This window comes from Numenius arquata, chromosome 3, assembly GCF_964106895.1.
Source record: "Numenius arquata chromosome 3, bNumArq3.hap1.1, whole genome shotgun sequence".
NCBI classification, from domain to species: Eukaryota; Metazoa; Chordata; class Aves; order Charadriiformes; family Scolopacidae; genus Numenius; species Numenius arquata.
Window position 1 is genome coordinate 1,430,550 of NC_133578.1, and position 27,282 is coordinate 1,457,831.

Sequence of the window (27,282 nt, forward strand, 5' to 3'; positions counted from 1 at the left end):
GTTAATCATAACTTAATATTTTCTACAGTGTTAATTTAATAAAAGTGAGGATACTTTCACATACTTTTGGGTGGGTTTATAGAGGCCACCGAGGAGGCCACAGCCACTCAGATTGACAATATATTTTACAGCTATGACACTTCTCCCTGTCACCTATTTTAAGTTCAATTTGTAGAACACATCCACACTGCTAATTAATTCAGTCTCGTACACAGATTCCACCCAAAGTTTCCCAAAGAAAACCGCCCCTTGGCTCTCCTGAAGCCAGGACCTGGGGTCCCCCCGCAGGTGGGAAGATGCTGGTGGCCATGGGGCACAGCTGGTCAAACACCATTGCTCCCAGTCTGGGGACACATCACATCTGCTTTTCCATAAAGAAACATCAACAGGACCATGAGCCACCCCCGCAGCTGGTGACAGACCTGGGCAAAGATGGGCAGCCATCAGGTGGGACCTTGATGTCCCGGGATGGGGACACCACCTTGAAGCTGTGCTTTGGTACCTGAGCCACAAAACTGGAGGCACCAAAGCAGTGTCACCGAGTGGGACATTGGGTCAAGCTCCGGAAGCATCTCAGTGGTCCTCCATCCACCCTGAATAAACCAAAGGGGGTTTTGAGGAGAGGTCAAGCTGCTGGAGACCCTGCTTTCTCACCACGCTAATTAATGTTCTTGGGTCTCTGGGTTGGTCTCGGTGGTGGTTTTACTCTTGACACCTGGCAATTGCACATGGCTATTTCTGCTGTCAGGCAAGGACTGGTAGAAGAGTGGTACAAAAATCAGTGATATTTTACAAGGCAACCTGAGGAAGTGTTAGCTGGGGAAAGTCCGGGTTTTACCTTGCCGCATCAGCAATCCCCTCACCACATGTGGAGAGGACAACATCAGCACGCCCTGCCCTTCAACAGCAACGAGCAGAGACTTGGAAGTCCAGCCAGAGGTGTCAAAAGCATGCAGTTCCACCCAAAAACCATGATCAACAATGAAAAGAAACTTTGGAAGTCAAGTATAAAGTCCTTGGGGGTACAACCAACTGGTCGTACACTGCAATTCCAGGGAAAGCCCTGAGCCCAGCCGTGTCCGAGCCAACCCTCAGCTGAGCTGAGTTTCTGTGCTCTTACTCCATGCCAACATTCGGAACAAAACCAATTATTTTTCCTCAAAGATCATCAGATCTGTTGTTACTGGTTATGCAGCAAGCATCGGCATCGGTGCGGGATGGTCCAGAGCCCACGTGTCAGAAGTGCCTGGCCACCACCGGAGCTATAGGGCACCTCCTGTCCCATGCCTGGCCGTGCCTGGGACCTCTTGGTTGTGGTCTCGAGGGTCTGACACACAGACAGTGTCACACAGAGCCCTATCCTACCTGCTGGTGGTGGTGGGTTTCATACCCACCTCCCCATCGGTGTTGCCCATCGCTCCATCTCACCCAGCCCTCCTACCCCATAAAGGATCCCCCTGGTTGCAATCATGACTTGACACCCCAACCCAGACCATGGACCACGGGTGTCCCTGGGCACCACAACAGCCCACCTCCCACGTTTTGGGGTGCTCCAGCAGTGAAAACCATGGTGATGGGGACACCCGCACCCCAGCCCTCCCAGCTCAACCCCCCCCCAGAGCAAAACAAGGTGGAAAAGGAAACCCAAACACAAGGACAGAAGGATATCCAACCAAACATTTATACAAAGTATTACTCATTTTGAAACCCACAGGGTCAACTTCGGTTAAGAACATGTTTAAACATCATTTTCACCACAGAGAAAGCAGTAAGGCGTGAGGCAGCGACGTGCCTGCCCAGGCTTGGGACCATCCCCGGCATCGCCGCTGGCCGGCAAAGCCCGGGCAGAGAAATCCGGGCACTGCAGAACTGGGGGGGGGAACTGACTCTGCCTTTGGGGTGCAGTTCATCCAGAGTAAACCCCTGCTTGGCTTCGTGGAGACATTCAGCTCTTTTCACGTTTAGTTATTCTGCCAACAGGAGAAATCAAGCTCGTCCTGCTTGCTTAAAATGGGTTTCTTGCACGTATATTATAAATCACGAAGATTTTTAAAAAAATTTTTACTAATTGTATCTAAAGTGTGAATTTTACTCATTTATTGAGTGTTTTGCCTAGGCTTATTAATACAAGTTTCTCCTCTAAACAATGCCTTATGAAATACATTTTAACTCTTTTCCGGTAGTCTAGACGCAGGAAAAGAAACCCCAAGAAAACGTTAAAGCAAAATAGAAACCAGCAGTTCATTTAAGGCTAGCAGATTTGGTGTGAGGAATTAACTAATACACCTTTCTTTTAAGAAAAATGACATGCACCATAACTACTTTGTTGAACAAAACGTCACGATCCACATCAGGAAAAAAAAAAAAAAAACAAACCAAACATTTTCAAATCAAATTATAACTTACCCTGAAAGTTACCCACTCGCGTGTTTTACCTACCACTTACTCTTAAGAAATACAGGGGAAAGGAACGCCCCTTCCCGTGGTTTTTTTTGGAGAATATACAGTATAAATATAGTAGGAGTCATGCCGTAAAACTATATGCAAAAATTGCACACTATTATTGCATGCGCGTTGTGATAACTACATGCCAACGAACAACCGCTCGCCCGTCGTCCCCGGGTTCCTACTTACAGTAGGGCATCCCCTGGGGATGCTCCGCTGGGGACCACAGAGTTCAGGACACCTCGGGCTGGTCAGGGAGTGGGGGGTTCTGCTCTCCTGCCCACCCTGCCCCTCGCCAGCAGAAGTTCAAGCTCGACTCGGCAGCTCCAAGTCCCGCCGGGTTATGTAAAACGATCCGAATTCATCTTTCGCAGTTTGGGCGGAAGGTTGCCTTCCATCCGGCCACCGCCCCCGCCACCCGACAGCTTCTGCAGCTTGGGCGGGAGGTCGGCCACCGACTGGCTCATGGGATCTGACATCATCTTGGTGGTCTTAGACACCAGTTTCTCCTCCGAGTTCCCCGGGACTGAGCTGATCCGCTGGAGTTTCATGGGTAAATCCCCCATGCTGTAGGCCTTCTCAGAGGTGGTGGAACTCATCCTGAGGAGTTTTTTGGGGAAGTCTTCCCTCCCGGTTATTTTCTGCAGTTTTGAAGGCAGTTTTGTGCCAACTTCGTCCAGCCCATCCAGGCACTCCACCGAGTTGTTCCTTTCCTTGCTGTTGCTCACAGCAGGCGCTATCAAGGGAGAGGACATGAGCAGCATCTCCTCCTGCTCCTTCACGCTGTAGGGTGGGGTGGGCACTTCAAACGTGGCGTGGAACTGGGAGTAATCAACTTTGAAGAACCCCTCTTCCAAGGAGATAACGGGGAAGAACCGATGACCCCAGAGCACCTCATCCTCGGTGTAGGACGTCCTGGCTTGGCACGTCATCCCTGCAACGAGCATGGGAGAAAAACTCCCACCGGTTATGGACAATTGTGGATGCACATAAATTTTGGGGGGGGAGGGGGAGGAGGTTGAATTTTTCAGTGACACATATTTGATGTTTTTAAATGCATAAAAGGAAAGGCGTTGGCATGGCTGCCATTAACATGCAGGAGCTATTAAACTCTCACCCTGAAGGTGAAAGGAGCCAGAAATAGAGGAGGGAACGTAACTGAGTTAATTCACATCTACCACCATGGCCACTTCTGGAGGTGCTGCTGACAAAGGGAGACACAGGGAATAACTGATAACCCCCTATTAAATTAGGAAGTGTTGCTAACTGTCATGTAAAGTCGGACTTGTCAGGATCTTAAAGAATAACTAAGATATTCCATATTTTCATCGTACTGATGAATGCCCACAAACCCTACACTTTCTGCATCGTACGCACAAACCAAGCCCCTGCCCATGCGTTCCGACCCACCAGCCAGCAGCAGGAACGTCCTACGAAATACATTTATTCCTCTTTAAGGGCTTCACCAGCAATCTGCTCACCCAGCCTGCGCTGCCGGGCTCAGATCCAAGCTTCAAAAAATTTAAAGGGAAGAAAAAAATATGACTAAGAGGCACAACACCGCCCTTGCCCTTCCTCCACCGCCTCCCTCCTCCCAGACTTGGCCATCCCGGTGACCCATCCGGCCTCGGGAACCAGAGGGAAACGATGCCTGTGGATCTCTGGAGGCTTCTAGAAGAAATCCTGCTGCTCCTTGGTTTTTTACTTTTTTTTTTTTGTAAATGATATCTGTAGCAATCTGTAAATAGAATTACCCTGCCATTTTATCCTAGTATAGCAAACTGGAAATATGACATTTGGTTTTCAGGAAGCTAAATCTACCTCTGCAAACACATCCTCTGCTTAGCTGGCAGGAATGCCTCTCAGTCAGGAGAAAATTAAAGGAAACTTTGGAAGGCACAAGAAAAACGACAGCGGGGCTGGAGCGAGGGGGAGCGGGGGACGGATACGCGCCTGGTGACACACAGCCAGAAAAAAATAACATTTTATTACACTTCATGCTACTGCTAATGGAACAAAAGCTTTAGTTGCGCATCGTGATTTCCACTGCTAATACATCTGAGTGTACCACAAGACATAAAACTCAGTTTTCTGTTTTATCTCTTCTGAGAAAAATAGGACCCCAGTGGATTTTTGCGCTCCCACGGCCGGGGAAGGCGCCTCACCTGAGCCCACACACCTCCCGGAGCATCCCCCGACACCCAGCAGTCCTCCCCCCTTCCCACAGCCCCAGCCGGGACAGCATTTTACGCTTTATGGTGTATTTTCACCCGGTCACCGGTGTGTTCCAGTTCTGTTTACTACGTCAAGTGGAAGCAATCACATACCTAATGGGTGTAGAAAAAAAAAAAAAACCTTCAATTTTTAAAAAAATGGTAATTAGGGTGAGTACTTCTTCCATCTGTGTCCTTTACTCTGCAGCTGCTCGTTAGCTGCACCTTCCCCACGAAAGCCCAGACCTTTCCCCCTCTGCTTCTTCAGACCTGACTTCCGAGGGAGACCTCATTAGCTAACGAACACGTCTCATCACGCATGCAAATGGCGGGAGCCGCGTTTGGAATGGGCTCTGCGGTGCCTGTGAAAGCAGATGGCTGGTTAACTCCCCTGACCTACGCTTTAGATAACAAATTGCTTAAAATGCAATTCTCCCTGTATAGGGAAGGTGATAATGGTGGCCCTGGCTGTGTCTCAGGCTTTGCTGAGCCGGGGAAGAGCTGCCCCTCTGGTGTCATCCCATGGGGACACTGCTGGGGCAACCACCCCGGCCACAGCGACGCTCCTCTGCAGAGAGCTGACTGCTGGGTGGGAATCCCCCCCCCCCAGCTTTTTCTTTGCATTGGTAACACTAAAAAAAAAAAAAAAAAAAAAAAAAAGAATTAAGCTTTATTGTCAAGGGTTTGCTATCAAAATGCCATGGGGGGTGTAACAAGGGGCAGTGGGGGAAACACACGGGACAGCAACACTGCCAGGGCTTGGGGAAGGGGACCACTTGGCACCTGCATCCACGTCTGCATCCACATTCCCATCCCATCTGTATCCACATCCCCTCCCCCATCCCCTCCTATGCCCATCCCATCCACACCCCAATCCCCATCCCGACTGCATCCCCATCCCATCTGCATCTGCATCCGCATCCACTACCCCATCCCATCTGTATCCACATGCCTATCCCCATCCCCTTCACACCCCAATCCCCATCCCATCTGCATCCCCATCCCATCTGCATCCGCATCCACTACCCCATCCCATCTGTATCCACATGCCTATCCCCATCCCCTCCCATTCCATCCACACCCACATCCCCATCCCACCCCGTCAGCATCCCCATCCCCATCTGCATCCCATCCCCATTTGCATCCCCATCCCATTTGCATCCCTGTCTGCATCCCCATCCCATCCCATCTCCATCCCCATCTGTATCCGCATGCCCATCCCCATCCCATCTCACAGAATCACAGAATCTTCATGGTTGGAAGGGACCTTTGAGATCATCGAGTCCAACCACAATCTCACCCCCATCCCATCCCCATTCACACCCCCATCCTCAACCGCATCCGCATCCCCATCCCTATCCCCAAGAGATCCCCCAGGTGCTGCTGCTCTCCCCGGGCAATGTCGGGGCACAGGACCTGCCACCCGCTGTGTTGGGCTCCCCTGTCCCCGCCAGCCGCTGTGCTGCAGAGCTGTTTCTGCATCCTCATCCTGCCTCTCCCAAACCTGCCGCTGCCAGTAGGCTTTCGCAGGAGGAATTTTATACCTGATTCCTAACAAAAAATGAGCTGAATCTCAGGAAAACCAGCTTCATGTTTTGTTCCATTGATGGAACCCCTTGTAAGCTCACTGGAGAGAGAAATATTTGCAGGTATATAATTTTTCTTTCAAAATCAGTTTATCCTATTCACTAACAAAGGCGAGGGTGCAAATTATTTAACAGCCTCTCAGGACGACGAGCAGCAACGAGAATGCTCGTCATTACAGGGAATACCTGTCACGCAAAGCAGACGATGCGGAGAGGTGCTAACCTGCTCTGAGAAGCCCTTGGACAAGAAATCAATTTTCCCATTTTCCTCCAGTTCCGTTGTGTTTCCCGGCCCTTCCTTCCCTTTCTGTTTTCTCAGGAAAGCCTCAGACTCCTGGCTATAAGTTCTGCAGTGGCTTTCTGCTGTGACGGGCTTCGAGCAGCCAGTGCCCAACAGCCCCGGCTGTAACCATCACCTTTGTGCTATTTTTGGACAAGTTAAAGCTGGCAGCGGGGCTGGGGAGAGGAACGGTCCTCGGGGGTTCCACCCCACACGGTTTCGGTGTCTGCATCCCCATCCCACTCCGGGAACGCCTCATCCCGCTCCGAGCATCCCAAAACCATTCCGCCGCTTCCCACAGCAAGGGCAGGACGGTCCCCAGCCCAGGCAGGTTCCCACACCGCCCACAGCGTCATCGTGACAGGGACACACACCGGCCACAGTGTCATCGTGACAGGGACACACACCAGCCACAGCTCGGCTCTCCCCTTACCTGCACCATCACCTGCCCGGGCAGGAAAGCACCACACCGAAAATCAACTGGTATTTCCGTGATTTCCCAGAGAAAAAAGCAGGAGGAGCGGCTGGGTGCTCCTGGCAGCCCTTCTTGATAGCTGCCTGGGGATTATTTTCCATTAATTTAGGGTCAGATAAATATAGGCCTTTTACTTTAACGCAGAAGTAGTTTCGTGATGACCTTTAAAACATAAGATGCATAAAGCAGGAGGAGGCCGGCAGCCGTGCGGGGCCCAGCAGCCTCTAATGCATCAGGCTAACAAGTTTTCCTCTCCTTCTGTTGCTATGAAAGGCTTTTTTTGTGCTTTTTTTTTTGTGCTTTTTCTCTTTTCCCTAAGAAGTTATCCATCAGCAGGGTAGGCAGCCAGCAGATCTTTCCGTGCCTTCATCATGGTAATGGGCCCGTTAAAATTTTACCAAGTTGTCTATATTATTAATATTCATTCGCCGTATAAATTTTAAACTCTCGTTTGGAAGCAAACACGCTGTTCTGTGGTGCATACAATTCAAAAGCCACCCATTTGTCAGAGTTAAAGGTTTCGGTAGGTTTTGCTCATCACTCCTAAGGCAGGCTTCCACCACGAGGTGGGCATGTTTAGTTTGGAGAAGAGGAGGCTGAGGGGGGACCTCATTGCCCTCTACAACTCCCTGAAAGGAGGGTGTAGAGAGGTGGGTGTTGGACTCTTCTCCCAAGGGAATAATGACAGGAGCAGAGGAAATGGTCTGAAGTTGTGGCAGGGGAGGTTTAGATTAGATATTAGGAAGAATGACTTTACTGAGAGGGTGGTCAGGCAGTGGAACAGCCTGCCCAGGGAGGTGGTGGAGTCGCCATCCCTGGAGGGATTTAAGAAATGTGTGGATGTGGCACTTCAGGGCATGCTCTAGCGCCCGAGAGTGTGGGGGTCTTTTGTGTGTGTTGGGTTGGACTCGGTGGCCTCAGAGGTCCTTTCCAACCATGAAGATTCTGTGATTCTGTGATGTGCTCTCCTGGGCCGTTAACGGCCAGTGATTGCAAAGCACATCAGCAAAGCTCTGCCTGCACACAAATCACAGCAACGCACCTGAAAAGAGGAATGCTTAGGCTTATATTCCAGTGTAAAACCCAAACCAAGTGTCCAACAAAACACCTCTCTCTATTATTTCAGAAACAGAGGCTGTGAAAACACCGTTCGCTGTGTCCAAGGGCAGAGCTTCCCAGCCGGCAGCAGGGCTCCGGAGGCAAAAAGCGATGCTGGTTTGCCCGAACTCCCCATGATTTCACCAACGTCACTCTGGGGTATTTGGGGCCATCCCTACCCAGACCATCTCTTGCTGTTTCCAGGAATTATATTCCTTCTGCACAAACCAGAAGCTGATGCTGTTTTCAAAGTATTAGGAATAATGAGCTTAAAGGAAGGCAAGGGCAAAGTTTTGGGACTTGTCTCCTCTCGGGCACAGGGTGAAATGGCACTAAAGTAGAGATTTAGTATTAAGCATTATTAGAAATTTTGCTGCTGATTAAATTCAGTCATTTACACCCACCCGTAGCAATCTGGCATCCCTCTGTAGAGTCCGGCACGTAATGCCATAGTCCATAACACAGGAAAATCCCAATTTAGGAAAAATTTCCATTAACTTCCTTAAATAACATAGAGCAGAGCAGCTCTGGAGGATGAGCATGGGTTTAACCAATGGATTTCTCTCCTCAAGTTTGATACGAAAGTATCTTTTATTTTTTTTAATAATCATCCTTCTGCTTTCAGCATTTGCTCTATCTGAAGCAAGTATTATCACTGGAGAAAAATGCTTCTATCTGTCCTCTCATAAGTTATTAATTACAAGTTGTTATTTCTAATGAGGTAGAGCTCTTGGGTTTAGAGTCCTAGCTGAGCTGGAAAAGGGTTTGCAATTATCCCACCCCCAGCCAAAGAGCAGATTATTTAAGCTGTTATTTTTTCTCTGTCTCTGGCTATGGCAGGTTTAGACTCAATATTCCGTTCCCAGGAAACACCAGTGAGAAACAGGGTTGTGCAAATCCTCAGAGACACCTGACAGCTCGATAAACGCATAACACAGAGGAGGTTTGGTGGCACTGGGGTGATGCTGGGGTCAGAATTCCCTGGCATCTGAAACCCTAGTAATTCAGTTAATGAGCCTGATAGCTCCTAGATTCCCTACAGTTCCCCAGGAAGGCGAAGGCTTCCCAAAGGACAACGGTTGTGGCCACCAAACCCACCAAAAATCCATCATTGCACTGAATCCCGTCCCATGTACGTTGGCCACGACGTCCCCGTCGCTGGCTTTGGGTGGCGATGGGCACCACGCTCTTGCTGAAGGTACCACAGCGGGATATGGACAACCCATCCTCCATCCCCACGCCGGGCTCAATTATGGTCATTACCATGATTAGCGCTGGCTTTAGACACTCAGGAGGGTCCTGAGATACCTCCTGAAGTGTCCAGAGAACGGTGAAAATCCACAGCATCCCACCGCTGCCAGCACCACTGAGAGCTGCCTCCCCCCGTTAATCAGGGGGCAGATGGAGGACAAAAAAAAAAAAAAAATAAATCTGTAAATAAACGCTTTGGCTAATTCTATCCTATAATAACCCTCAAATTATGTCTAAATTTCTGAAGCACCCAGATGGAGCTGGCTGCATTCAGGCAATTTCTAGAACTCGGAATATACTGCCTCGAAAAAAAAAAATCTCTTATTGATATGACCCTCTTCTATTTCATTGCAGGAGTTGGCTGAGAGTTGAGAAATCATAGATCACTAATTAAGTTCTAAACAGCAACCCCCTCCCTCCCCCCCCCCGTGAGAGTCTTCAGAAGCCATTTAGGCACACAAAGGTTACGCGGCTCTTTCCTCTCTCCGAAGTAATGCTAGAAATTTCTCCTTAAAATCTTTTTGGGTTTCTGGGCTGCAATTTGCTGGCCGTGGGCTGGGCGCAGGGACAGCAGGAGGTGTCCTTCTTAATGTGGAAACATGGAGAAGTGAATCTTAACCAGGCAGGGAAAAAGAATTATTTTGGGATTGCGACAACTCAACAGCGCATCGTCCCAAAGGCACCGAAAAGGGGGATCTTGGCATCGCCCCCCCAGGAGGGGAGCGAAGAGAAACCCTCCAGCAAAAGCTACTGGCAAAAACACACAAATCCAAGAAATGTGGGCTAATATTTTGTCAGATGTTTTTCTTTTTTCTTATTAAGAGCCAGAGCCCTGCATGTTAAACCGCCCGGACCTACGCTGGCTCCCCGGGTGGCTCTTCCATTCACACCCTTTAATGCACATTTCAGGGGGGGGTTACCTCCCTTAAACCCACAGTTTATCTCAAAAGCCTCAAAAACAACGTGTTAAAAGTTAATCATCCAGCAATGTTAAATTAATTTCTAAGAATTAAGCTAAGTCACAACTGCAGTCTAAAGCCCGTGAAGGCAAGAGCCAAACTTGATGTGAGACCTGATATAAAAATACAGTCCCTCTTGCAGGACTAAGGAAGATTTACAGCTCTAGAAATAAAAAGCAGCTGTATGATTTCCACTGCAATCCCTCCTCTTCCAGGACTGTAGAGAAAGTAGGGGGGGGAAACACCCCTGTTTTTATCCCATTTAGCTAAATAAGAATGAGACACCCAGATGGTAATATCTGGCCCCCACGCCACCCTAGATCTGAAAAACCAATATCCGTCTGAATTCTGTGATAACCAGAAGATGGGAGCCCGAAAGGGGAGGCCGGAGCCAGAACTGGGAATGAAGGATGCTCTCAAGCTTTTCCTCCCCGCGTTTGTCGCCAGGTTATTTTTTAAGGCAAGTTAAGATGAGGAGCTGCACCCCGGGAGCCGTGCAGCCTGACGGAGGGGCTTCTAAGCAGAGGGAGAGCGTGGTGTCTAAACTCTACCACTGCCCATCCGTTCGGAAGGAACAGCTATTTTTAGCACCAACATTTTCCCATCACAATTTCAGAGGTGTTTTGTTTTGTTTTGTTTTTTTCCTATTAAACTGATGATAGTTTGAAGTGCAATAAAACTTTCTGTCAATTTGTGGTTGGCAGCATCTGCTTTAGTGCGCTGCTACTTTGGCAGCCTGATTTTCTTTACTAGAAAGGAGATGGGCAGTTACACATCTATGCATTCCATACATCTCATTACTTTAATGTTTCAATTAAAAAAAAAAAAACATTTTTAAAAGAGAAAAAAAATATGGCATTTCCCGAAATGTAAGAGACAAAGAGTCTTAAAGGTAACAACTGTAAAGAGGTGCTCTATAAATGCCTGAAAATCTGAGTGTGTGAAATCCAAGCTCTGCCCACCCTGTGCCTGCCTCCCTGGCCAGGACGAGGCAGGGGCATTGCCTGTCACTATCACAGCCACCACCATCCCTGAACCCAGAGGTGGCTGTGCCAAGGACCCAGAGAGGAAAAGTAGAGGGGGATGAGGGAAAAACATATAGATTCTATAAGAAGAAAATAGTCCAGATTTTGATCATTGTGGATAATCTGAGTTTTTTCTTCCTGTAAGGAAGGAACAGATACGGTCCCTGTTTTGTTTACGTGCCTTGGTGGCCAAGAAGGCCAATGGCATCCTGGGGGGCATCAGGAAGAGTGTAACCAGCAGGTGGAGGGAGGTCATCTTGCCCCTCTGCTCTGCCCTGGGGAGGCCCCATCTGGAGCACTGGGTCCAGTTCTGGGCTCCCCAGTTCAAGAAGGACAGGGAACTGCTGGAGAGGGTACAGCAGAGGCTATGGAGATGCTGAAGGACTGGAGCATCTCTCTGCTGAGGAAAGGCTGAGAGCCCTGGGGCTGTTCAGCTGGAGAAGAGCAGACTGAGGGGGGATCTCATCGATGCTGAGCAAGAGCTAAAGGGTGGGGGGCAAGAGGATGGGGCCAGACTCTTTTCAGTGGTGCCCGGGGACAGGACAAGGGGCAATGGGTACAAACTGGAACACGGGAAATTCCATCTCAACATGAGGAGGAACTTCTTCACTTTGAGGGTGTCAGAGCCCTGGAAGAGGCTGCCCAGAGAGGTGGTGGAGTCTCCTTCTCTGGAGACATTCAAACCCCCCTGGACACGTTCCTGTGGGACTGGCTCTGGGTGGATCTGCTCTGGCAGGGGGTTGGACCAGATGATCTCCAGAGGTCTCTTCCAAGCCCACAGCATTCTGTCATTCTGTGATTTCTCTGGAAATTTAAGTCCACAGCAGGCCCTTCCAGAACACTTAATGCTTAATCACCACTTATCACTGAAATATAGACATTGCCCCCAGAAAAGGAGGTCAGAGATTAAACAAATTCAGCCCGTTTGCAGAAAGGGAATCGAAGTGGAGCTGAGCAGCTCCAGGAGAGCAACGCACATGTCCCTGCGAGAGTCAGACACCAGTCTGATGCTAAACATCTTAATTTCTCCTCGTGCCCAACAGCAAACCCAGGCTTCTGCTCCACCACTCAATTTAGACACGTTGTTTATGCGCCGGCACTATAAATACCTCCCCGGTTTATTCAGACCGTGCTCTTCTCCCAGGAACTATCTTGACACTTAAAAAAATAGCGGTTGACAGCCAAGGTATTTTTCTTATCAGCCAGTTCCTCTTCCCGGGGTAATTTTTAATCACTCACACATGCACAGTTCCCTGACACCTCGCAGGCAGCTCGCCTTGATGCTTACCAGGACCACGGCTACCCATCCTTAGCGCAAATTGTAACAGGTTTCGAAAATGTCATAAAAACCGTGTTTCCAGAGCAAGACGGCACCGCACATATTGATGCTCCTCCCAGGTAAAGGAAGGCAACAGGCTACTGCCCAGTGAGCTCGCCTCCCCTCGTTTGTATTAGCCACTTACCCAAAAAAAGGGGAAAAACCTGCCCTTCTGCACAGTGGGCTGCAGCAGCATTTCCCGTTCTTTTGGAAAAACAGAGCCAGGAGTGCAGTTTTCTGAACAAAGCTGCCTAACGGCAGTTACTGTGCCATTACCAGGAGTGCAGCTTCTGAACAAAACTGCCTAATTTAATGCGGTGATGGAAATTCATGCTATCTGAGAATCTGGCCTGGTATTTTTATTCTCTCTTTTTTTTTTTTTTTTAATTTTATTTTATTGTAACCCAAACGCCCCCATATTATTCTGAGAGACTCCGATCCGTTCCCTTCTCCCTCCGTGGGGGAGTGCGTCAGGGCTGATTTCTGACTTCAGCCCCTTCACCCCCTCGGAGCAGATTTTTACTTTTTTTTTTTTTTTTTTGCAGAGCCATCTGCCACGTTCCCAGTTTTTTTGCATCATTTCCCTCCTACCGGGATGTTATTGAAGAAGCAGCCGCAGCACCAAAACAGACGCATTTAATTCCCCGCTCCATGCGGTTCTCTGCTGGGACGCGTCGGGAACGGTTCTGGTGTCGGGCACGGGAAGGAGGAACGGGATAGTGGGATGAAAGAGGGATGGTCGCAGGGAAAGGCAACGCACCCGTTCTGGGATGGAGATACTTACGGGATGCTCGTACGCAGAGCTGGCAACACTTATAAAGTGGTACTTTGACATAAACCAGAGTTGCCCATCCACGCCCTAACAAAGCGCAGTGGATGCTCTCCAGAGCCCCCCCTCCAGCCTCACGTATTCTCTCATTTTCACGGATAACACGGTCCTGCGACAACTCTCCTCATGCTAAGAGCTGACAACGGTTTCAAAACAAGAGGCTGGAGCAGACAGGGAAGGCACATCGCCGGCGGCAGAGGGTACCAGAGCCCTCCCGCCTTGGTGGCCGTGCCGGGAAGGTGGGGATGGCATCAGCCACCTCCCCAGCCCGGGCACTGCATCCCATCTACATACTGGAATCCCGCAGAAATTCCGCATGGCTGTGGGCACACGGCAGCTGGCGAGGGGACATCTTCCATAACCCAGTAACTCTTTCCAGCTCCCCAAATTATTGTAAAGTAAAAGCGTTCTGTTCAACGTTAGTCTATGCATAGCTCCTCTCATAGGGGAAATAGCTTCTAAAAATAGAAATGAACACTTAGCATAAAACACACATTTCAACCTAAGGCGATGCTGGGACTTCCCCACCGTGATGACCTGGTGTGGTGGGAGGTGTCCCTGCCCAGGGCAGGGGGGTAGAACTGGGTGATCTTTAAGGTCCTCTCCAACCCAAACCATTCTGTGATTCTATGATCATTTTCCTCGGCCGTGAGGAAGGGTAGTCATTCCCAGGGCCATGGACACGCTGGAGGGCAGGGATGAAACCACCACCCTCACTATTTCACCCCTGCTCCACCAATAGCAACCTCTAATTTTAAAAGCACAACATACTCTATTTTCTTTAATTAATACCAAAATAACCTTCTTCCCTTGTTCACTATCACAAGCCGTGTCCCCTAACCTCCAACTGCCTGAATCAACTCCTCGCCTCGACTGCTTAACGAGAAGCCCGGGGTAAGGTGCCTCTGGGCTGGATTTCTCTTCAAATCACAAGTACAGTCTTTCAGCAAGAATTAAAAAGCCGAGTTCTGCAATTAATGGAGTCCCCGCTGCCAAAAATGCAGTGTTTTGATTTGGAGCACAATGTAAGTGTGTGCTGGGGATGCTGGGGAGGAGACGGGGGGAAGAAGAGATTGTTTTGCTAAAACCTGGGGTCAGAGGATGCCTCAGGAATATACAGCAAGAGGGAAGTCTGCCAATCAGTCAGGCGGAAAAGGGGACAAAAAGACATTTAAAATAAATAATTCTCCTCGAATGAGAACATTTTAACTATGAGGCAAGAAACACGAAGCCAAGCCCCAGCCCTTCCCTTCGAACACACGATTTCTTCAGCGGCCCTGTGCTTCTCCAAACACCCACCCAGCCATATGCCGCCCAGCACCAAAATAGAGCACTTCAATCTTCAGGGCTTTGGCAGACCTCAAAAAAAAAATAGTCTGAAGAAGCATTTCCCGTTAGAGACTGCCTTCCTGGGATGGAAAAACTATTTCTCTTCATATAGAAAAGTACCATTTGCTGGTGCTATGCAATATGGCCATGTAGTACGTGGATTTTCAGGCTCCAGGTTACAGGAGCATCTCTGCCTGTGGTGGTGGAGGGTGACCTGGTGCAGCACTGGCACCCCCTTCCCAGCATCCCTGCATCCCTGCCCGCATCCCCGCTATGGGAAAAGGCTCTCAGGGGATGCCTGGGAGACTTATGTTTAAATATACCATAAACCTGGCAGCCAGTTTCTCGGCTGAAAATAATGTGCCGTTGAGTATGAACTGTATCAATAGAAGGATGAAATACAACATGGAGCTGTGCTGGGAAATAAACATTCCTTATTTAGTCTTGTTGCTCTAACGTATGTATTAATTTCTTGAGTATCTTCGCCACACTAAACATTTAAAGGCAATCAATTCACCCCCAGAACTGCTTCAAACCAATGGGCTCCTGTACCGGTGTCATTCCTGCCCCTGAGCTGCAGCCCCGCTGGCCCGTGGCCACTGCAAACAGAAAATACAGACCCTCATACAGACCCTGAAATAGGGAAAACCTCATTTATTTTCCTCTCTTGCTGCACTATTATTTAAAAACTGCGGTGGTCGCCGATTTCCCTAGTACTCCTGTGTACCCCAGCGGTAGCTCAGGGCTAGATCCAGGGGTGATGGAGGCACTCAGCTGCTGGAAAGCTGGGGACAGCCCACAAAGAGAGGGGAGAAGGGGACGAATGACCTCCTGCTTTGGGACTAGAGCAAACCCACAGCACAGGAATGACATGGACCTGTTGGAGCGGGGCCAGAGGAGGCCACAGAGATGCTGGGAGGGCTGGAGCCCCTCTGCTGGGAGGACAGGCTGAGAGAGTTGGGGGGGGGTTCAACCTGGAGAAGAGAAGGCGCCAGGGAGACCTTCGAGCACCTTCCAGTCCCTCAAGGGGCTCCAGGAAAGCTGGGGAGGGACTCTGGATGAGGGAGGGGAGCCACAGGAGGAGGGGGAAGAGTTTGACCCTGAAAGAGGGGAGATTGAGCTGAGATGTGGGGAAGAAGTTCTTTGCTGTGAGGGTGGTGAGAGCCTGGCCCAGGTTGCCCCGAGAAGCTGTGGCTGCCCCATCCCTGGAGGGGTTCAAGGCCAGGTTGGACAGGGCTTGGAGGTACCTGGTCTGGTGGGATGTGTCCCTGCACTGGCGGGCTTTAAGGTCCCTCCCAAACCAAACCATTCTATGGTTCTATGAAATGCCTGGAGAAGGGGACTGCCTAATGCTGGCCACCCTAACAACCCTAAACCACCACCTTCTGTGCCCAGGGACTGTTCTGCTCCTTTCTGCTGTGCAGAGAAATCCTGACGTTATCTTTAAACCAGCTTTTCTCGCTACAGCTCTCTCACCCACATCTACCTCCGAGTGCCCGCCTTGTGCTTGAAGCATTCAGAGTTCCCAGCTCCATCACCAGCATCTCCCAGCCCGGTACAGCTTCTGTCATGTATTTAAAATTAATGCACAGCGCTTAACACGAGATCCCTTGAACTAAACATAGCGTTTGCCGCGCAGGCTTTGGTTTTAGCTGACAAACATCCTTGCAAACATGCCAGGCACACAGAATTTCCCAGGGAAGGGGCCGCATCAATTCTGTCAGCGCCGGGGGAAAATGAGTTTCAGGCCAGACTTGACAATCTCTGGGCTGTAAAAATCTCTTCAGGAAACCAGACACACCTTCCTGCACCAGATATATATAGATATATATATATATAGATAGATATATTTAGAAAACAAGTTAATGCCCTTCAGCACAGCGCTCCATGCCCCTCGGCAGGAGAGTGGCCTCACCGGTTGCTACAGGGACCTGAGCGCCAGCATCAATTATCTGTACTGGGTTTTAACACCAAGAATTACATTTAAATTACAGCAAAGCCGCAAAAGCAATAGTATTTGTACAGCTTTTCAGACGCGATCCGCGAGAAGAGCATCCATGCAAAGGCTGGGAGAAACGGGATGCTTCTCCAGGAGAAGCCAAGGCCCAGCCAGGTGCCCACCCAAAATATGCAGTTTTAAATAGTGCTCTTAGTCCCGGCAGCTCCCACGGAAAATAAACACAGCTGCAGGAAGGCGAGTGGAAAACCAGGCAGTACATCCTTGCAAATACAGTCCTTCATCAGACTTCATTTCCTGAGAACATTTTCAGGTTTTCATGAACATCGTACGTGTATACACATCCAGAAATGTCTCCGAGGTTTCAAAATAACCAAGAACTTCAGCAAGGAGAAAAACCTTAAGCCCCAGGATTTTCCCATCTGCATGCAGTAATTTGTTGATGGTGTGGCAGGTAGCTCCTGAATAATATGTACGAGCGAATCCATCTAACCCGAGAGCTATTTATATTTTGGGAGGTAATGATCATTCACTCTGGGTTTCTCTCCCTCCCCGGCGTGTTGTAGATGTTTCACCACCGGCTCAGGACAAGCTTCAACAAACCTGCTCTGCTCCCTTTGATCAGGACATGGCGCTTTTTGGGCTGAGTCAGATGCTACGTCTCTCAGCCCTGAGCGAGGAGGCAAAACGATGTTCTCACTCGTATTTTCAGTGCAAAAAGCTCTCCCGAGGTGTGATCCCAAACACCAGCGCACACCACTGCCTGCCTTTGTGACCAGCGGGGCAGACTCTGCTCAACCCAACCAACTGGGAACACTGCTAAAATCTAAAGTTGAAATGGCTGCATTTTTTAAGGATGTTTGTTAGCATTATTTAACAGGAATGCTGTGAGGGTTGTGAGACCTTGGCCCAGGTTTCCCAGAGAAGCTGTGGCTGCCCCATCCCTGGAGGGGTTCAAGGCCAGGCTGGATGGGGCTTTGAGCAACCTGGTCTGGTGGGAGGTGTCCCTGCCCAGGGCAGGGGCGTTGGAACTCGATGATCTTTAAGGTCCCTTCCAAGTCTGACCATTCTATGATTCTGTGATAACTGCTTTAATTTTCCTAAGAGCCTTGACTGAGCCCCAGGTACCTGGTGGGACATAACTGGGTTTTATTCTTCTCAATTGAGCAGTCCTGGCTACAAAGAGCGGTGAAACAAGTTGCCTGTTACCTTGGGTTTTCAACCTTTGAAGGCAGGGCTCATCCACCACTCCGGTCCCTGTCCAAGGCCAGTCTGTAAGCCCTGACTGTTATCCTTAAGGCAGAGATGATGGAAGACAAAAAGATGCTTTTCTTGCAAAAGCCACGGGATTAGTTCACTCCCCCCTTATTCCTCAGAAGAAAGCATACAGAGCTGTGTGGCTACTGTCACGTGGCTGCTGGCTACATGAAGCCAAGCACCATGCTTTCTTAATAACAAAAACACTTTTAAAATGGGCCAAGCACAGAAAGGTTCATGATTTCTTGTCTCTAATGCCTGTGGTGCAGCTCTGAAAGCCCTGGGAAAGCCCTGGAGAAGAGCTTGGGTGGACAATGACGGGCTGAGCCCTCCAGCTGGTGGGTGGTGGCACTATTCACCCTTCTTCCACCCAGCGGTGCTCTGCAACTTCAACCCTGGGCTGCTCCTTGCCAACAAGGGACCCCGCTGCCCCTTCTACCTCAGGACAGAGTGGCAGGAGTGTTAATGGGAGTGTAAGCGAGAGAGCAGGATGCCTCCGCAGGGTATGGTCCTGGCCCAGATCCCTGCAGGAGCCAATGAAGAGCATCCCGTTTCCATGTGTCCTAGGGGATGAGCGTTAGGTGGTTTAGAGGCAGGCTCAAGCTGGAGCTCTCAACACATGAGCAGCTTTAAGACAAAAAAAGAAGCTAAATGGGATAGTTCACCTTCAGTATTCCTGTCCAGAGGTGCCCTGACCCATCCTTCGCTCTCCCCTCCTGTACTGGCCATCACGCTCTCTGCGTGTAGGTCCCTGGAGGACCCACCCGTAACCCCTTCTCGTGGGACCATGGGGACCAGCAGACCTTGTGCCTCCCTCTGGAAAGGTCACCTTTCCCTTGGCTGAGAGCTGTCAACCTCTCCATCCTCCTGGGGATGGTGAAGGACCTGAAGAGGTAGAGACCACCCGGCAGCTGCCACCTTCTCTTTGAATTAACATACTGGGTCAACGTCTCAATGGTAAACGTAAAGATTTAAAGAAGCCTTACCACTTGTAACCAATGAAAATCAGGTCTTTCCACAAATCTGAGATGTGAAAATCAGCCTGCTGAGATCTAAGGTCTCCCATTCCTACAGTGAGCAGAGCATCTTCCCATTACCTCCCTAACCAACCGAGCTCTCACCCCTCCGAGCTCAGGCCTCCAGAGAAGCTTTCAAAAATGCCTCTTCATGCATTCAGTAATTCTGCATCATTTTATTTTTCCCCTTGGTAATCTATTAGACTGATCTCTGCAGATTGTACAGGTGCATTCATATCACCAGGTGCACGACATTTGCAGCATCATCAAACCTTGCCCGTATTAAAATAAAAATAAAAATCCCAAAATACACCAGGAACGACATTTCCTGGTGCAGAGGCAGGAATGGCAGATAAGGCTCAGAGTTATTGAACGCTGCTTTCTTCATATGGTCCCATCTTCCATTAGGGGTTTATATACAAAGCATCAAGAAGATAATATAGCAGAAAATAATTTCCTGCAGCGTGCACAGGAGTGAGACTATTACAGCAGTCAGCGAAGGTTAATTAGTGACTATATATACTGCAATGTGATGTCGTGCAGCATACTTGTTATTTCCATGGGCACCCCAGGAGAATAAATAAGCCCCAACTCAAAGCTGTACTGTACAAATAACCATATGCCTATGAGGAGTTTCTAATTTTATCTACAGCCCCTTTTCCTTACATTCGAACTGCACTGATATTAACTCTCACCAGGCTGGCTTAAAATCCTCTAAGTCTGGGCCCTTTTTGACATTTTGGGGAAAATCGTGCCCTTTCTTTCTGAAAATTTCAAAAGCAACTCAGTATTTTTGACGTTTCCTTGTGAATTTTGCATGGTATTCTTTGTCACTCCCAATCCCAAACTGCTTTTCCTCTAGAAAAAGACCTGTTGGGCTACAGAGGGGCCTCCGCTCCTTCATACAGGGTGAGGCAGAAGGAGTCAACACAAAGTGTTGAGCTGTTTAGATGGCAACCACCATGAAAGAACTGTTCAAGTTTGCCGGTCTCCATCACTTGTTCAGTTTTAGGAAATGTGAAAAATAGACCCAAGAAAGTATTGAGAAAGCCTTCGATGAACACATAAAGCACTAGAGCAACCTGCTCTAATGGAGGTGTCCCTGCCCATGGCAAGGGGGTTGGAACTCGATGATCTTTAAGGTCCCTTCCAACTCTAACCATTCTATGATTAAAATCTAGCAAGCTTTCCTGAGCTAAATAGTTTTCCTAATTCAAAGATTTGCTAATTACTTCCCAAAATGTGCTGGTGGAACTGGTCAAACCCTCAGGGCTGGGGACCTGCCATGCTGCCAAGAGGAGCCAGAGCATTGGCTTTGCCCACGGCTGCCCGAGAGACATGCATGGGCAAGGGCAAGATGGAGAGGTGGAGGAGGAGGGCAAGAGATGGAGATGGATGGGCAAGAGAGGTGGAGATGGATGGGCAGGAGATGGAGATGGATGGGCAAAAGAGGTGGACAAGGAGGGCAAGGGATGGAGGTGGATGGGCAAAAGAGGTGGAGATGGATGGGCAAGAAATGGAGATGGGCAGGCAAAAAAAGGTGGAGGAGAAAGGCAAGAGATGGAGATGGGTGGGCAAAAGAGATGGATGAGGAGGGCAAGAGATGAAGATGGACAGGCAAGAGAGGAGGAGGAGGGCAAGAGATGAATGGGCAAGAGAGGAGGAGAAGGAGGAAGAGAAGCTGCTGGAAAGTACCCAGTTCACCAACAAGTACTCTGAAAAAACACCAGCACCATGAAGCACTCTACAGAAAAACACCCCTCCTTTGCCCCCCACCCCAATTTCTCTCTTTTGTGATATCGTTGTACTCAGAAATTCAACATGACAGGCACAAACGTTGCCAGGGCTGTGTGAATTATCATTCTTTGCTATGGAAGAGTCATTTAGAATCATAGAATTGGTTAGGTTGGAAGGGACCTTTCAGATGATCGAGTCCAACCATCAACCCAACACTGACAAACCACCACTGACCCATGTCCCTCAGCACCACGTCTGCCCGGCTTTTAAATCCTTCCAGGGATGGTGACTCCACCACTGCCCTGGGCAGCCTCTGCCAAGGTTTGACAACCCTTTTGCTGAAGACATTTTTCCCAATCTCCATCCTAAACCTCCTCTGGCACAACTTGAGGCCGTTTCCTCTTGTCCCATCACCTGTTCCTTGGGAGAAGAGGTGTTGTAGTTTTTTCTTTTGAGAAAATACAGCTTTTTAACCAACTGATGAACGCAACTGTTTGTGCCAGGTTACAAATGTGCTATTTCCATGCCCAAGCAGGGCCCCACACTTCCGTGCCAGCACTGGGGCACCTGATGAGCTTTTTCCCCTTCCCACAGCACTGTTGAGTGTTTGTGGCTGCCACAATCTCTCACCAGAGCCCGTTTGGTCCCAGCAGTTCTGCAGGGCATTGATTAGCCCCCCTGGCCATCACTGTTCAATGCAGCAACAGAAATGCAACGCTGAAATGAATCAGATTTCGAATAGATACATTACAATAAAGGATGATGGAAATTTTCTGAATTCTAGGGGAAAAAAGAGTGCATTATAACAAAACCAAAGTCTCTCTTCTCCTACTTTAAACTCCCCAGCTGGAGCCAGTGAAGACGGGCACTTCGATGATTATTATTATTATTTTAAAAGCAAGGACAATTTCATCACCTGAAAGCCAGACAATGCCAGGACAAGCTGGAGGCACAAGCACAGTCCACGCAGCTCCCCAGGGAAAAAAAACCCCTCCCTTTTTCCACCCAAAGTCAGCAAAGGTGACTCCTTGGAAGGGAGTCAAGGATGCCCTTTTCTCGGCTGCCAGCGCCTGTCGCCAGGATCTGCAGCTCTTTATTTCTCTCTCCCTCTGAAGGACTCTCCTCTGCAATGTCACACTGCTTACGTACATTTAAAAAAATCAGTAAAACTTGCACAAACACAAAGTTGGGAACTTTAATCAGTTTCTAGGACAAGCCCAGCTACATCTCAAAAATCCTGGCTTCTGGCAGGAGCCGTGACCTGGCATCACCAGATGCTCTCCAGAGTGTAGTTCTTCTCTTCTCCGTTTGCAAAAAAAAATAATAGTCCTTTCTTTTTCTTTTGTCTATTTCTTTTTTTTGTGTGTGTATTACTCACTTCTCTGTGCGCTGAGGTATGAAAAGACATTTTGTGCATTTCCAAGCTATTATACTTCTCTCTCTGAAAGATGCAATGTTCCTGAGACCTAATAGAGAGAAAAGGTCTTCTGATGCTGCTTCTCTGTTGCAGCCCCTCATATAAAACATGACTTTTATATTTTATTTATATTTTATTACCTTTATATGTTTGTATAAATTTCTGGATAGCAGCCACTGCTGCTCATTTTATACATTTTATTTCTAAAAAACACATGTCTATTCTTTTCATTGACCTAGTCTAGGAGAGCATCTAGGAGTCCAAACGCCCATTATCAAAAGTAAATTCTGGTCCATTGCACGTGATTTACTTTTGTAATTAACTTTGTTAATTTTACCCTAAGTGAACCCAAACCCAAGTAAACTACATGCTAACAAAACCTGTATTTATGAAAATGAATAAATTGCCTAGACTTCCTAACGGCCGTGCAGTGCACTTAGCCCTTCCCTTTTAACCTCCATCAGGAAAGCAATGATTTAAAGCAAGGCAGAATTACAACACGTTTCACAAACCTGTCCTACTTATATTAACTTTTCCAAGAGTAGCCCATTTAAGCAATTACTACAGAGCAGGAGATTAAATCCCACAAGAATCAGTCAGCAGGTTTAATTATTGTCAAAAGTAAGTTAAACAAAGAAAATTGAGCGTAGTTACTCTACTTCTGTAGAGTAGATTAAAATAAAGTCTGAAAGTAAGGTATGGGAAGGCTCAGATTACCTCGAGGTCTCTATTTGAATGTGTGAAGTGCTCCTTAAAATCCTGTATTTTTGGCAAAAATGTTATTTCCCTGCAACTCCACATAACAGTGGTAACTTTTCCACGAGGAAAAATAAACCAAAACAGTCTAATTATATGTCTGGGCTACAATCGATTTCCCACGAGAGCAAGACAACACGGCATTTTTCCCCGGGCTGCCAGGGAAGATGCTGCCTGTGCAGCGCTGAAGGCACCTAAGCACGAGGTGGTGGCCATCCCTCAGCACCTTCCACAGACCCCAGGGAAATCAGGTTTTTCGTAGAACACCCAAAATCCCTCAAATCCGGCTATTCTGACCCACACCTGGGCCAGACCCACCGCCGTGTTCGCAGGGAACGGCTGGAATTATCGCACTACCTGAGAGTCATTAATCACCCTGTTTGTGTTTACTGATGTTCTCGGGTTGATCTGTTCAACACTAATGAGCCATTTACTCTCAATTAGAAGCCTCTCGCAGAACAGAGCTCTAATTCCAGCAAGTTTTGCTGATGAATGAATTACAAGGCGAGCTCAGCCTCCTGCAGGAGCCTCCCCTCCCCGTGGGACCAGGTGCCCTGAGCCACTGCACCCAGAAAATCTTATTTACCTTAATGCTACTGTTAATGACACAGTCCCACGGGTAACATAGACCCCCAAACACACTGAAGAGTGGAAAGACGGGATGGTTTCAGGGGCATCATGGGTCAAGCAACACCTCAAGGCACGTTTGTCGGGCAGGTTTTAAAGTCTTAAGCTCTTCCAGGTTAAAAAAAAAATAATAATAATAATCAATTTTTTTGTTATGTATGAGGCCTGAATAAAACATTATATAAATTTCCCACAGCTTTAAAATCCCGCCCAGGTCTGGCTGCCGAGTGGCGCCGCGAGAAACAGCCACAAGCGGAGAAATCTGGCTCTGCGACGCCCGCTTGAAAAGAAATATTAAATATAAATCTGTGCTATTTCATCACGCAACATTAAGTCAGCAATGTTCCACGCTGGGAAATTTCATCCCCATTACCGCGTACCGCCTGAATTTAAAGCATCTGCAGCATAATGAGGAAGACGAAAGGAGCTGCAGCGCAACGCCGCGAATATGCTTAGCACCACGGTTTGCAGCCCGTTAAGACGGTTGCAGCTGATATATGTGAAGTGCCACGCCACAAAATAAAAAGGCAAAAAAAGAATGAATAATTAATAGGGCTCTGCAGGGTAGTTGGGAAGACAGCTATATTTAGAGAGAGGCTCTGGGGTCTGCTTTCTCTCCGGTCTTTGGACTCCGGACCCTCCCTGGAGGTATTTAAAAAAAGTGTAGAATCACTTGGGTTGGAAGGGACCTTCAAGACCATCTTGTTCCAACCGCCTCCCACAGGCAGGGACACCAACCACTAGACCAGGTTGCTCCAAGTGCAGACATGGTTCAGAGGGACATGGTTTAGTGGTGGACTTGGAAGTGCTAACAGTTGGACTCGATGATCTTAAAGGTCTCTTCCAACCAAAACGATTCTATGATTCTATGATTGTCCCTCGGCACAAAGCACCAGGTCCCTTCCCTTCCCAGTGAGGTTTCCATACCGCAGACATCAGCATCTCCAAGAGCTGAAATTGCCACTCTGAGATTCAAAACACTTGGGAGCAAATTCTCCGTTACATGGAAGGTGACAAACTGGAGACAAGGAACCAAGAAGAAAAAAAAAAAACCCTAATTATTGTGCTGCAGAAGCTGGCTGAGAAGCAAAAACTGAGAGATTCACTTGGTCATGTCATGACAGCATGCAAAGTAGGTGTAGATGGAAAATACTGGGAAGGATTTAATAACTTAAACAAGACAGAAGGTTCAGCAACTTTGAGATTAAGGCAAAGGAAGAAGAAACCTGTTTCGGAAAACTGCCAGCCCAACCAGCAGCACGGCACCCGCTCCCACTGCTTGGGTGTCCCACGGACATGGGGCAGCATCACCCCATCATCCCGTGATGCGCTACAGCCACTGTAACCACTGCCAGTAGGGAAGCTGAGCGCAGGACAACCAAAACCCCTAAAGATGTCCACACTGGACTCTGTTTTTCTGCCGCCGTAGCTCAGTGTGCCCAAGCTGCCTCCAAAAATTCTTAACAGACTCTTGAGAAGGCACTCAAGAGTCCCTGCCTCAACCCCTGCCTGGCACATGCCCTCCACAGCTGTATTACCTCAGCACCAATTCTGGCCTCTTATCTAGGGTAATATTCCTAAATTAGAGAACTTGCACTTCCAACGCTGCTACAGCACTTATCACCCCAGCTGGGAACTTGGTGGAAACGTAGTTTTTAATGTGGGAACCAAAATCACAGCTTCCCAGGAGGGAAGGCGAGAGGGGGGTGACCAGCAGAGAGCCTCGGCGGGCGATGGGCTGGGACCACTGGTCTCCGCATGGGAAGGAAACCAAATCCAGCGCCCAAAGCAGCGCATTATTGATTCACCACTCCATCCAGGCATCGTCTTTATTAACCTTCCACCTTCCTCTACTCTGAGGTCACAATTTTAATTTCAGAGTTGTTCCAACTCTCAGTTACTCCGGCCCCAGAAGCAAAAAGGCGAAACCAGCCAGAAGCCCACATCCACCCTACGCTGGAAACCCAGGAGAAGGGAGCGGGAGCATCTTGAGTTTGCTGGAGAAGGCGCTTTGCAAGGCGCCCGCGAAACGGCTCCCAGCAATCGACAGAGGGAAGACGGAAAGACCTCAACGCAACCCGGGCTGGTCAGACACGGCGGCGTACACATGTCCTTAATCACAAACAATTAGTCACGCCGCGTCCTCGGTTATTTATGCAGGAGACGGGGCGCACTCAGCTTTGTCCTGAATTATCCCTTCGCAGACACAGATCGATATCTTAACGAGGAGCAGAGGAAATTTCGTTAGAAAAATGGTTGCTCCAAGAGGCCACCTCATTTCTGCTACATTTATTTCTGTGTTTCGGTGTTATCTTCCCTTCCACCTGCTCAGAGCAAACGCACGGCGATGCCCGGTGGGACTGGGGTGCCCAATTTGCACCGGAGCAGCCGTGCGGGACCCCTCAACGCCACCACTCCCACAAATATTCCATAAAAGCCCATTTTACAGCTGCGGAAGGGATGCCGACACCACCTCCCCCAGCAGGGAGGACCACTGTGGCTGCACCATCCCTTTCTCAGAGGTTCATCCCAAAAGCAAGCGTCCTCGCACCCAGCAGCGCTCACCCTCCCTGGACATTCTCACCCTTTTTTTGGTCTCTTTAAGCCCCGATCGCTGCTCACAGCATCGCCTCGTCACCAAAATTAGCTATTTCCGACAGCGCCTGTGCTGGGGGAACCCATTAGGGTGATATGACTTAAGGAGGCGATTACTTTTTTAAACCCTCGCCTTTTTAATAGGTAAGTAGGCTTTTTACATCGTTTGCTTAGCTCAAGCACAGGTCATTCATTTTTAATTTTTATTTTTTTTTTAAGCCGGCAGAAGCCCTGCTGGCTCTGCAGGGGCAGAGCCGACTGCAGGCAACATACATTAATAAAAAAAAAAGCAAAGCATTGCTTAACCAGTATCCCCTGTCAGCCCCCAGTACATACAGTGTATTTTCTACCCTTACTGAGCAGAACTGATGTCACCATGTCCCCGGGAGCGGGCAGGGACCCTGGGGGGCAGCGATGGCTGGTGGATTCTCATCCCTGTGGATGTTCCCCGTGCTCACACTGGGCTGCCCAAACCTTACTAGACACATCGCACCCCCAGATTGATGTCCTATCACCAACACAGGCATTCTTGTAATTACTAGTGATATTTAAAGCATATCACGTTCAATTTTTTTTTTTTTTTTTTGTCTTAACTATGCCAAGGAGTTGACTTTCTATCAATACACAGATTTTGCAAGCACATTTGGTGCTGGCAGAACAAAAAAAAAAAAAAAAAAACCCAACAGAAACAAGTGATTCCGCCACCAGACAGTAAAACGGTCCATGAAGCCTATTTATCCGGAGATTTATTGATTGTGGGATTGGAGCTGGTTCAGCGTGTTATCTGTGTGCGACTGGGGAAGACATGATGCAGTCCCGGGCTGGAAACCATCCACTGTTTATTCAGCTTCTGGATCCGCTTTCGGCACGTGCCCTGCCCGTTGTGTTAAAATCCCTTCTGTTGTTGGGGATTTATTTCAATTTCTTTCTTCCTAGAAGCATTCTTTGTGCTCAGGTTTTGTCACAAATGATAAAGACCCAAGAAACCGCTGTATGAGGTAGATGCTAAGACCTTGGCAATGAGCTGTGCGAGCTTACGTGCCAACCCGATAGAGCAGACACCAGGACCAGGATCGGTTATCCCCTGTCCAAGCACAGCTCAGGGTAATCTC

The 27,282-nt window shown here is 48.7% G+C and overlaps 1 protein-coding gene across 1 annotated transcript in view; it reads right to left on the reverse strand.

Annotated features, from left to right (window-relative positions):
* Positions 1–2,077: 2,077 nt before the first annotated feature.
* The window catches only part of KCNJ3 (potassium inwardly rectifying channel subfamily J member 3), a 52,925-nt gene continuing 27,720 nt past the window's right edge, over positions 2,078–27,282 (reverse strand). The window contains exon 3 of the mRNA XM_074144862.1: positions 2,078–3,379. Coding sequence (XP_074000963.1) covers positions 2,787–3,379 — 593 coding nt within the window. The 3' untranslated portion in view covers positions 2,078–2,786. The remainder of the gene's footprint in view (positions 3,380–27,282) is intronic.